Source organism: Salvia miltiorrhiza, chromosome 3 (assembly GCF_028751815.1).
Source record: "Salvia miltiorrhiza cultivar Shanhuang (shh) chromosome 3, IMPLAD_Smil_shh, whole genome shotgun sequence".
Lineage (NCBI taxonomy): Eukaryota > Viridiplantae > Streptophyta > Magnoliopsida > Lamiales > Lamiaceae > Salvia > Salvia miltiorrhiza.
Window position 1 is genome coordinate 59,988,268 of NC_080389.1, and position 10,696 is coordinate 59,998,963.

The following is a 10,696-nucleotide window of genomic DNA, read 5'->3' on the forward strand; positions in this document are numbered from 1 at the left end:
GAATTACTGGTGGTCCCATTCCCTGTGTACCTACTAATTGAACTGCAAAAATATCTGTAAAAGATACGCAATCTTGACCTGACTTTGAGGTTATTCATTACTTTTAACATAGTTTAGATTATTAAATATAGTCACATTTTGAAGGGAAATGAATGTTTCTGTAATTAATGACACTATACTATTCTTGAAACTTTTTTTCTTTTTATGTCTTTTTATTTGTTGACTCATTTGGACCAAGTTGACGGTCGATTTTTTAATGTAACTATTAGATTTATCTATCAAAGCTAATCATTCAAAGTAAACGCCCCCCAAAAAATATCGATCCCAGTAGGCCAGTAAATGTGACATGTTAAAATCTAAATGGGGTAATAAGTAAATAGAAAAAGAAAAGAATAAATAAAAGGGATTTAGTTTTGCTTTTTCATTTTGTGGAATGAAATTTAATTTTCGCAATGCGCCTATTATTATATCATAAAATTGAATAATCTCGACGTTATGTTCTTTTTTAGTAGCATGATGAATGGTATTACGTAAAAGGGTTGAAATGGCGACATATGGATCCAAAACCAATAATTTTGGAAATTTATTCGCTACTTAGATCGTAAGTAGTTAAGGTTATATAATTGTTGATTAAGCATTGTACATTCACTAATTTGTTGCAAGTGATCTCATAAGTGTGTGAAGAAAAAGTTAAAAACGAGGTTATATCTTGTGTGTCTTTTTTTTTTTTTTTGAGAAAAAAGTTTAGTAATTTGTTGCAAGTGAAGTGATCATAGGTGATTCAGAAGGTAAGTATATACAGAATTTATGTTATGATGGGGTTAAGGTTGTTCATATTCTGGTTGTTGTGTTTATTTAACTATTTATAAATATACATATATAATTATGTTTTTTTTTATATATTACAATTAATAATGTAATTTCTTTTCATAACAATTTAGTGAAGTGAAAGATCATTTGCATTATGTGATAATGGGCGTTTTTTTGATATGAATCATCTCTAGTGAAGGAACTAGGAGCCAATTTTATTCATATATTTTAACTAAATGGATGGCTATGATTAATTTTCATGCTGAATAATGCATCTTAGTACATACAATAATGCATCTTTCATGGTAATGAATTTTTCACTTTATGAACGATACGAGTTTTAGAAACGTGAGGGATAGTAGTGAGTAGGTACTACTGTGAGTGGAGTTTGGGTCCCCGTATTCTTATGAGTGGAGTTTGTGGACCATACTGCTATAAATAGAAGTGAAAATGATAATGTGAACGGATCAAAATGGCAAAATTGAAAACGACATCGTAGACAGAGAGAGTATTATCATAATCCATTTTTTTTTATAATAATGGCGATAGTATTTTCATTTATCATAATTGTAGATCATAGAAAAATTAACAGTGTGCAATGGTTTTGATTTCTACAAAGTGGAAAATTTGATTCAATCACCCCCTATATTAATCATGCTTCTTCTCTATATACTTTTATAAAGATCATTGATGATTTTGATTGTTTTTTGTTAACACCGGAGATAAGTATTTAGATTTTTTTTTTAAATAGTAATATTATATGTATAAAGCCAACGTTGTAGAGATTGCAAAAGTGAACAAATTTGTGAATATCCTCTAATTATTCATTGATATTTAAACTATAAATTTTTGGAATATGTTTTGGTTGCAAGGAATGGGACAACACGTAATATTTGCTTGTGCGCTAGTTGCTTTAATCGCCCAAGTTCGTGGCCAAATCGTACCTCTCAAAATTATTGATAATGCAATGAAAACTCGCAGGTACAAAATAAAATAACTTTTTATTACTTATTTTATTCAAAAATAGTATCAATTATTTTAACATAATTAACTTGCTAATTATTTAAATTTTACATTTCTCACCGCAGTTTGTATAGAGGGGTCTCAGCAGGCTACCACTATGATCCAGGATTTGGCGACGGGGTTAATAACTGGATTGTTTATTTAATGGTTAACCCTTTAACTTAATATTTATATGATCAATTATTTCGTTAAATAAAAAAAACTATTTCAAATGTTTATATATTTATTTATTTTTTTAGGGTGGTGGATGGTGTGCACATTGGACTTGCTATTTAAGAATGGGTGAATTTCATGGTGGCACGAAAAACGTTCACGTCGGACCTGAAACTTTTAGTGGACTCTTAAGTTCGGATCAATCAGTTAATCCAAGGTAATTAATGGACTATTGAGTATTAATTAGGGTTATTACAGGTAGTCTGATTTTGCACATTAATTTTAAGAGGTTGTAAAAAAATACATGAACTTTAATGTTGTTGCAATTTTATCACCAAATTCAAATATTAGATGTTCGAATTTCATTAAATCTTACGATTCACGGGTTTTAGAGATGTCTTATACGATATCTTTTAGAGTTGTACGATGTCACAAATTCAATTTTTACTCAAATTAAAGCTTGACATAGCAAGTCGAAATATCGACGTGTATTTATCGGACGTTTTTAAAAAATGACAACGTATAAGACATCTCTAAAAGATATCGCATAAGACATCTCTAAATCCGTAAATCGTAATATTTTTATAGAGTTTGAATATCTAATATTTGAATTTGTGATAAAATTGCTACAACGTTAAATTTCATGTATTTTTTTTACTTTTTTTAAAGTTCATGTGCAAAATTATAAACTACCCCAAAATTGATGTAGTTAGGCGTCAATAACCCCATTAATTAATTATGATTAATTAATTTAATTTGATTTGGACGAATTTTTTTTCACGTTGAAATCTCTAATTTGTATTTCAGAATTCTACAATTGGAATAGAGTTTTTCTTCGATACTGTGATGGGGCGTCTTTTCTAGGAGATACTGAACAAGATGATAACGTAAGTAAGTCATTATTTAATAAGATTAATTGCATATAAATCACTAAATTTTTAATAAGTTTTTATTTTGTACATAAATTTTAAATTTTATTAAAATTATTCAAAATTTTACATATTTATCAATTTTCTGACCAAACTTTGGTCATGAAACTTATACGATACGATCGTGAGTTCTGTTTTTCAAATTATCATATTTATGCCATACACGCATGTTTATATCATATCACCACAACAAAAAATGAGTTAATATGCAAAATGAGAAAGGAAAAAAAATAGTAATTTTGATAAAATTTTTAAAATTCATGTGCAGAATCAGAATTTGTTGAAAGTTCAATAATTTATATGTAAATAACCTCATTTAATAGTACTAATACGAAATTATTTAATCTCTCTAATAGCATTTGTTTTCTATTAAATTAATATATAATCTCAGGGGCGCCTCGTCCAATTTAGGGGGTCAAGAATCTTTAGTTCTGCAATGGATGAGCTGCTGCAAAAAGGAATGAAAAATGCAGAAAATGTATGATTGTTGATTTATTAATTATTAGTCTTTAATTAATCACTCCAATATCCATTTACATTTTCTATATGATCCTAAAATTAAAAAAAAATATATATATATTTACCTAAATGAATAAGTGTTAATTAAATTTGCAGGCTCTTCTTACTGGTTGTTCGGCAGGTGGATTAGCGACTATACTACATTGTGATGAATTCAAATCACTTCTACCGAATGCTAAGAGAGTGAAATGTGTTGCGGATTCTGGTTTTTTCATTCGAGCGTGAGATTTTCTATTACTATTACTATTACTATTACTATTAAATTAAAATAATATATAATATATATATATATATATAGTGAGAATGACTATTTTCGTGAAAAATGAGTATATATAGTTGAATAAACTGTTTATAATGCATGAATAGTTGTAATTTAGTTAATTGAGGAAATTTTCGCCTCCTCTAAAATTCGAACTTATGTTTGAATGATTATTCATGTATTACAAGCACCTTATTCAACCTTATATACTGATTTATTCATATAATTTTTTTTTTGATAAATTGTATAAGTAAATAAAGAAATTCAAAGACCGTGCGACGGAGGATTCGAACCTAAAACCTTAGGTCTTGGGTATTAACCTCTTACCGCTAGGCTAATACACGCACAATATTCATATCAATTCACATTCTTATGAAAAAGAGCATTCTCACTGGATCGTTTTTTCTCTTTCTATATATAATTTGTACAAGTTTATATTCACCGACATATTTATACTTTTGTATGTGTTTATCCAAAAATAGAAAGGACTTCCCTGGTGCAGAAGGCCGGGAAAAGAATTTCAGAAATGTGATTGATTTCCATGTATGATCCAATGAGAAATGTTTAATTACATATTTTTAATATTATTTATATTTCTTTTTCTCTAATACAATTGACATTGACTCTTTGTTATTATTTTCTTATATGCAGAAATTATACGATATATTGCCTAAGTCATGCACCTCGAAAGTGAATGTTAGTTTGGTAAGTAAAGTTGTACAATTAGTATATATCTAATAAAAATATGTTGTTTATATTGAGAGAATTTATATATTGTAATATTTTATAGTGCCTTTTTGCCGAATATTTGGTTGGAGATGTTCAGACACCACTCTTCTTATTGAACCCCATTTTCGACTCATATCAGGTAAAATAATAGTAGTATTAAATTTTCTCACATTTTTTCTACTTATAAAATCAGTATATTTTTAATTAATTTTCTCAGGTAAAATATTTGAGCCCTAATCCTCCTGAGCTTGAGGGTTGGAACACTTCTTGCATCAATGTTACAGCTATTCCGGCGCCTCCTCCTACTCCAAATACCTGCACACCACCTCAAATGAAATTCATCAAGGGTATTTTAATTTCAATAAATTAATATCATCTAAAATGTCCAATATTGTCAATAATATTTAAATAACACATGAGCTTTTAATTTTATATCATAATATAACATCTATTAAGTATTAAGTGACAGAATCGTTAGTACTTTCTGATTCTCTCACTTCGTATTTAGTGAATGTTGGATTATGATACAAAATTGTACTCCCTCCGTCCCAAACGAAATGTCATGTTTTCTTTTTTGGGCTGTCTTTTTCCTCAACATGTCTTTTTCCTTTTCTGTTGGGTTGTCCCAACGAAATGTCATGTTTCCTTTTTTGGCAATACACTCTCTCTCTATACTTAATATTTAAATAATTTCCACCAACTCACTTTATCTACTTTATACACATTTCTTAATTTCTGCGCCGAAAGAAATACTCCACCAACTCACTTTATCTACTTTAGACACATTTTATATCATAATATAACATCTATTAAGTAGGACATTTCGTTTGGGACGGAGGGAGTATTTTTTAGATGTTATCAATGGTGCAAGACATTTTAGTTTATATGCAAATAGGTTGTAATATTATAAAGTAGACATATTTTTATACAGAAATTACAAGTGAAATAAAATATGATTTAATTACAGATTTTGGGGCTACATTCTTAGATGCAATAAATGGACTTCCTGATAATCCATCAGAGGGCTTTTCATGACCTCTTGCTTCTATCATGTTTTAACCGTATCAAATGCTCTTTGGAATGGACCAACCTGCAAACTGCAAGATAAGGTAGCTCTTTTTTTTTGTTATTGTTATTTTATCATTTTTTTCACAATTATTTACTATATATATTATCATTATATATAACATATTAGTTTGTGTACGTGACTAATAAATTACAGAAAATGCTTGATAGTTGCAATTTTTATTCTTCTGCTTTAAGTTCTACTAGATTTACCCTATGTGTGATGCACTGATAATAGTTATATAGTATATACATACATACAAGGAAATTCAATGGAAAACACTAAATATTCAACAACAGAGAACATTGAACATGTCAGTAATTCCCGTTGAATGTTAAACGTTCGTACAAATAATTTTATTGAACGGATTTATATCAGGGTTCGAACCCCATGAACCCCAAACGTTCAATAAAATTATTTATACGAACATTTAACGTTAAACGGGAATTATTGACATGTTCAATGTTCTTTATTATTTGAATATTTGGTATTCTCCATTGAACCTAACTTCATACATATATGTATATAATATGACACATGCATAAGTATTTAATTTTATACATTATTCATGATTGCACTACAAAAAAATAGAATAGTATATTAACAAAATAAAAGCTTTAATATTTCATAAAATTATTTTTCAGAAACAAAAATTTTGCCAAAATGAAATAACTCATTTGTTTTCAAGATGAAATAATACTTGGTTACCAAATTTTATTTTATATGTGCAGACTATTTCACAAGCTATTGGCGATTGGTATTTCGATCGAAGTCCTATCAGAATGATAGACAATCGGATTGATGCTCCTGTTAAGTGTGGATAGAATTAGCCGATCCAAAAAAAAGTGTTCTTATTTCATGTAGCGATTATAAATAAAAATATTAATAGTAATTTATGGCTGCAACTTTCACAATTTTTAATTTTTACTTAATCCTCCGTCTACGAAACATACCGTGTCACAATTTTCTTTTGGATCCGCTCACAAAAAAATTATCACTTTTATTATAATATTATATACGTTCACAAAAAATTTATCACATGTGAACAACATTTTCGTGAACTGAAAAAGAAAGTAAGACAATTTTTTCATGATCAGAGAGAATAATGGGATCACACAATTTCGCTCACATTTAAAGTGATATCCTTATTCTACTAACAACTTCACTCACATTTTATTAAAATCTATGTCTTTCACATTATGGCAACTTTTTTCAAATGGAGGAAGTATATAATTTTCCCAAATGATCCTTAATTGACAGAGAGACCAAAATAGAGTGAAAAGAGTTAATACAATCCAAAAAACTCAAAGAGACTGCAGATGTTCTTATAACTACGAGGTCTATTTTTTGGCAATAAATTGCTAAAACATTCTATATCTAGTATAAGAAAAATATGACCTATGGTAGAGCATTAACAGCTACAAACATGACAAAGCATGAACATCAACCCGAGTGTTTGCAACTCCAAAACTGCACTTGAAGGAAACAATACCTCACAAAAAATAGCCGATTCGCATAAAACTCATCAGTCATCACGAGCCAAAAACCTGAAATACATACATGAAGATTCTAAATATCAAACACATACAATCAAGAATAGCTGACAGAGTCAAATAAACACTCACTCCTGCCAAGATGTCCCTTGATAGTTGGCCCTTGTTCTCTCCGGTTTCGTTCCCGAATGGTCTCTTCTGAGGGAAATGGCGGACTACTTTCGGTACCATTTCAATCTTCCGCTTCTGCATTCAGAATCAAATGCAAGTGTAAACAGTTGATAATATGCCGATTAGGAATCCATTCTAAAGATAATCATCCATGACGGAAACTATGATACGGTAGATAGATAATCATCCATGACGGGAACTATGATGTGATACATAAAATAAATGATTATGTGAAGGATTAGATTATCAAATAAGTTCAAAATTAATCACCCAAATAAACACCCCTATGTGTATATATAACAAATAGATATTTGACAAGCATGGTGCATATTGTAACTACCTTCTTTAACCGCTCTCCAATCTTACTAATCGCCTTTGATTGGTCAACTTTGGAGAGATAAAGTCTCGCTCTTTTTTGGCAGCAGAGAGTTCCAACACCAGCTTCTGCTCTCGAGTAGCATTCTTTATTTCTGCAAAACAGTCATTTGATATTCATTCTTGCAGGTGGGTACCTCAGAGCACATCATGGTAATAAGAGAGTTAAGTAACTTTACCTGTCTCCTCTTTAAGATCATCCCACTTAAATTTACTCAAATATTTGATATTCCACAGGTCATAGTAGATGGATGACCTTTTCTTTCCACCTAAACCAAAATACGAGAAGATTTAAAACCATGACCGGCAAGGTGCAATCATAACAAATATGTAAGCCTGAGTACAAATCCTACAAAACTAGAAAAGAAAATCCAAACACGAATAATTTGATTCTCATAAAGCCTCAAGTTCTTTTCTGAATTAGAAAATTATATATCAAACGAAGAAGAAGAATATCACATAATTATTTCCCCTCGTCCACATAAGTTCATGCAGTACTATAATTTTGCGTGAATATCTCTGCCTTTCAGCAAATTATCAAGTGTGGTATGCCAAATTATCAAATGCAAAAAGGTGCATAGTTACAATGCAAAACCATAAAACAAACTAAACCGACATACCAATTTGTTCTCCATTCAACATGCTCGCAACTCTCTTTGCAACTTTCTTGTCAATGAACTCAACCCACCTGCAAGCAGCAATATATGGAGCCATTTATTTATGAATGTGCAACTCTCAAAGAGACAGTCATGTGAAAGGACACTACCAACCCAAAAACAAATACAGAATCAGGAATTTCTAGGTTGGATAAATATTAACATGCTTGGTTATCATCATGTCAAGCTAGCATAGTAAGGAATTTCACAAGCCACAAGCAAAATCAATAAGCATACCCCTCTGAGAACTCTTGCCCCCTGAATCCACCAGACTTTTTCCGGCGCATTTGATTAGCAGGATCTGCAAACAGAAGAAGGGAAAGAGAGAATTGGTGACCAACAAAAATTGGTAAACACAACAAAAAATTCTACTAGAAGAAACACAGCAGAGGGTGCTGTGGACTTATGCGGCGTCGTTTCACAGCAAAAAGGAACTAGCCTCTTCTTCCTCCTTCCTTTATTTTCCAAAATTTGTTTAAAATAACCAGGTTCTGAAGGATTTAATTTTAATATATGATAAAATAATTTGGGAAAAACACTCAAGAACTGACAGCATTCCAATTTTGCAGAAGAAACAACATAAAAACGATGCTGCGCGAGAATTAACAACAATTTGAATTAGTTGATGTGAAACGGCGCTATGTCTGACCTTCTGGAGTAAGATAAACTCGGCCTATTTCTCCATACTGTGAAAGAATTTGGCGAAGCCTCAACGGATTCATATGCGGAGGCACCCGACTCAAATAGCAAACGCCCCGCTTCTCTGCTTTCTCAGCTTCTTTTAACAGCCGCTTCCTCTTTTTCTCCCTCCGTCTCTCTCTCCTCACAGCTTCTTCATCCAAGCTCGCATCATCCCCACTTTGCGCGCTCTCTCTCTCCGCCGCCATCTCCTCCTCCTCCGCCATTCCACCAGATACGATCATACGAAATTTGTGAAAAATAAGACCTCGCTTAGCTGAAATTCAATGAATATCAAGACTATATTTAATACTTATGTAAATATAAAATTATACTCCTTAATAATAGTACGACCATCCGTGCGATGCACGATGAAATCGAAATTAAATGATTTGTTTAAATAAATAAATATAAATAATAAACAGAAACAAAATATAACAAATGTAAAATATGATTTAAAAATAAAATACTAATTACTCAATAAAATTTCAAATTTAAAAACGTAATTTTTAATTATGTATAAAGTGTAATGATAATTATAGTTATTAAATTATTTTAAATTATTTGATAATGAAAATATTTTAAAATTTTAATAACCGATTCGTTTTAAATTAATTTTTGATAATTTTTATATCATATTAAAGATCTTCTGACGAACTTAAACTTAAGATGCACATTGAATATTTTTTTATAAATTAAATTTGACAATTTTAGAAAAGAATTAAAATTATAAAAAGAAAGAGAAAAACATAATAAAAAATTGATGGGAGAAGAGAGAGAAAAATGGAGAAAAAAAAATGAAGGGAGAAAACTCCTCTTTTATATATTATATAGATATTTAGAATAATATTCTAATATATATGTGTGATACTTAATTTAATTTTAATGATATTTAATTTATTCTTGGTGAATTATAATTGAACGTATATAGATTTACTTGGTGATTTGTTATCGGATTACGAATTGTACCTAGTGTTGTTTGGAAAAGCGAGAGAGAGAGGTAAAATTGAGAACACGAGAATCTGATTGTTGTTGTATTGCTAGTGAAGTAAGCGTGTCCATACAAGGTACAAGCTCATGGCTATTTATAGATTACAAGCTAAGGGCAAAATAGTAAATTTAATGTTGAAACATGCGTCTCGCGTGGTCGAGGGCATAAAGGTAAACTTGCCCTTCAGGCGGGAGATTTCTCCGTTCTTTCTAGTGACTTCTCTGGCGAAAGCCATTCCTCTTATGCGGGCCGCTTCTCTGGCGGGTGTGGCTTCTCTGACATAGGCCATTTATCTAGCGAGTATGGCTTCTCCAACGGAAGTCATTTATCTGATAAGGCTCATTTCTCTGACGGCACTCGTTCCTCTGGCAAAGTCCGTTCCTCTGGTGAGGTTCGTCCCTCTGATAAAGCTCATTCTCTTGCTCTGCATATATTACTCCTCATCAATTCTATTACTTAATAAAATAATTAAAACTTTATATAACTAAAATTAAACATTTATATATATATATATATATATATATATATATACTCCCTCCGTCCACTAATTCAAGGCCTACATGATGAAAAAACACGGATTTTAAGAAAAAGAGTATTTTTATTAGTTGAGTGGAGAAAGGGTCCCACAAAATATTTGTTTATTGGTTGAGTGAAGAAAGGGGCCCACAAAGTGTATTATTTATTAGTTGAGTGGTAAAAAAGTGTATTGTTTATTGGGTCCCACCAATTAAAATACGAATAAAAACTTACTAAAAGTGGATAGGCCTTAAGTTGGTGGACGGACCAAAAAGGAAAGTAGGCCTTGAATTAGTGGACGGAGGGAGTATATGATATCTATATAAAT

The 10,696-nt window shown here is 30.7% G+C and overlaps 2 protein-coding genes across 2 annotated transcripts; one reads left to right on the plus strand and one right to left on the minus strand.

Moving 5' to 3' along the window:
* Positions 1 to 2,791: 2,791 nt before the first annotated feature.
* On the plus strand, positions 2,792 to 5,442 carry LOC131019080 (pectin acetylesterase 8-like; the record flags this gene model as incomplete). Its single annotated transcript, XM_057947762.1, has 8 exons — positions 2,792 to 2,873; positions 3,307 to 3,393; positions 3,531 to 3,655; positions 4,176 to 4,236; positions 4,345 to 4,398; positions 4,484 to 4,561; positions 4,640 to 4,769; positions 5,390 to 5,442. Coding segments are annotated over exons 2-8 (543 nt in total), but the record flags the coding sequence as incomplete, so codon positions are not given.
* Positions 5,443 to 6,714: 1,272 nt separating this feature from the next.
* On the minus strand, positions 6,715 to 9,154 carry LOC131014977 (pre-rRNA-processing protein esf2-like). Its single transcript, XM_057943154.1, is given in 8 exon segments — positions 6,715 to 7,035; positions 7,114 to 7,227; positions 7,493 to 7,554; positions 7,557 to 7,622; positions 7,707 to 7,796; positions 8,148 to 8,215; positions 8,421 to 8,484; positions 8,833 to 9,154. Coding segments are annotated over 8 exon segments (753 nt in total). The 5' UTR covers positions 9,107 to 9,154; the 3' UTR covers positions 6,715 to 7,020.
* Positions 9,155 to 10,696: the final 1,542 nt, after the last annotated feature.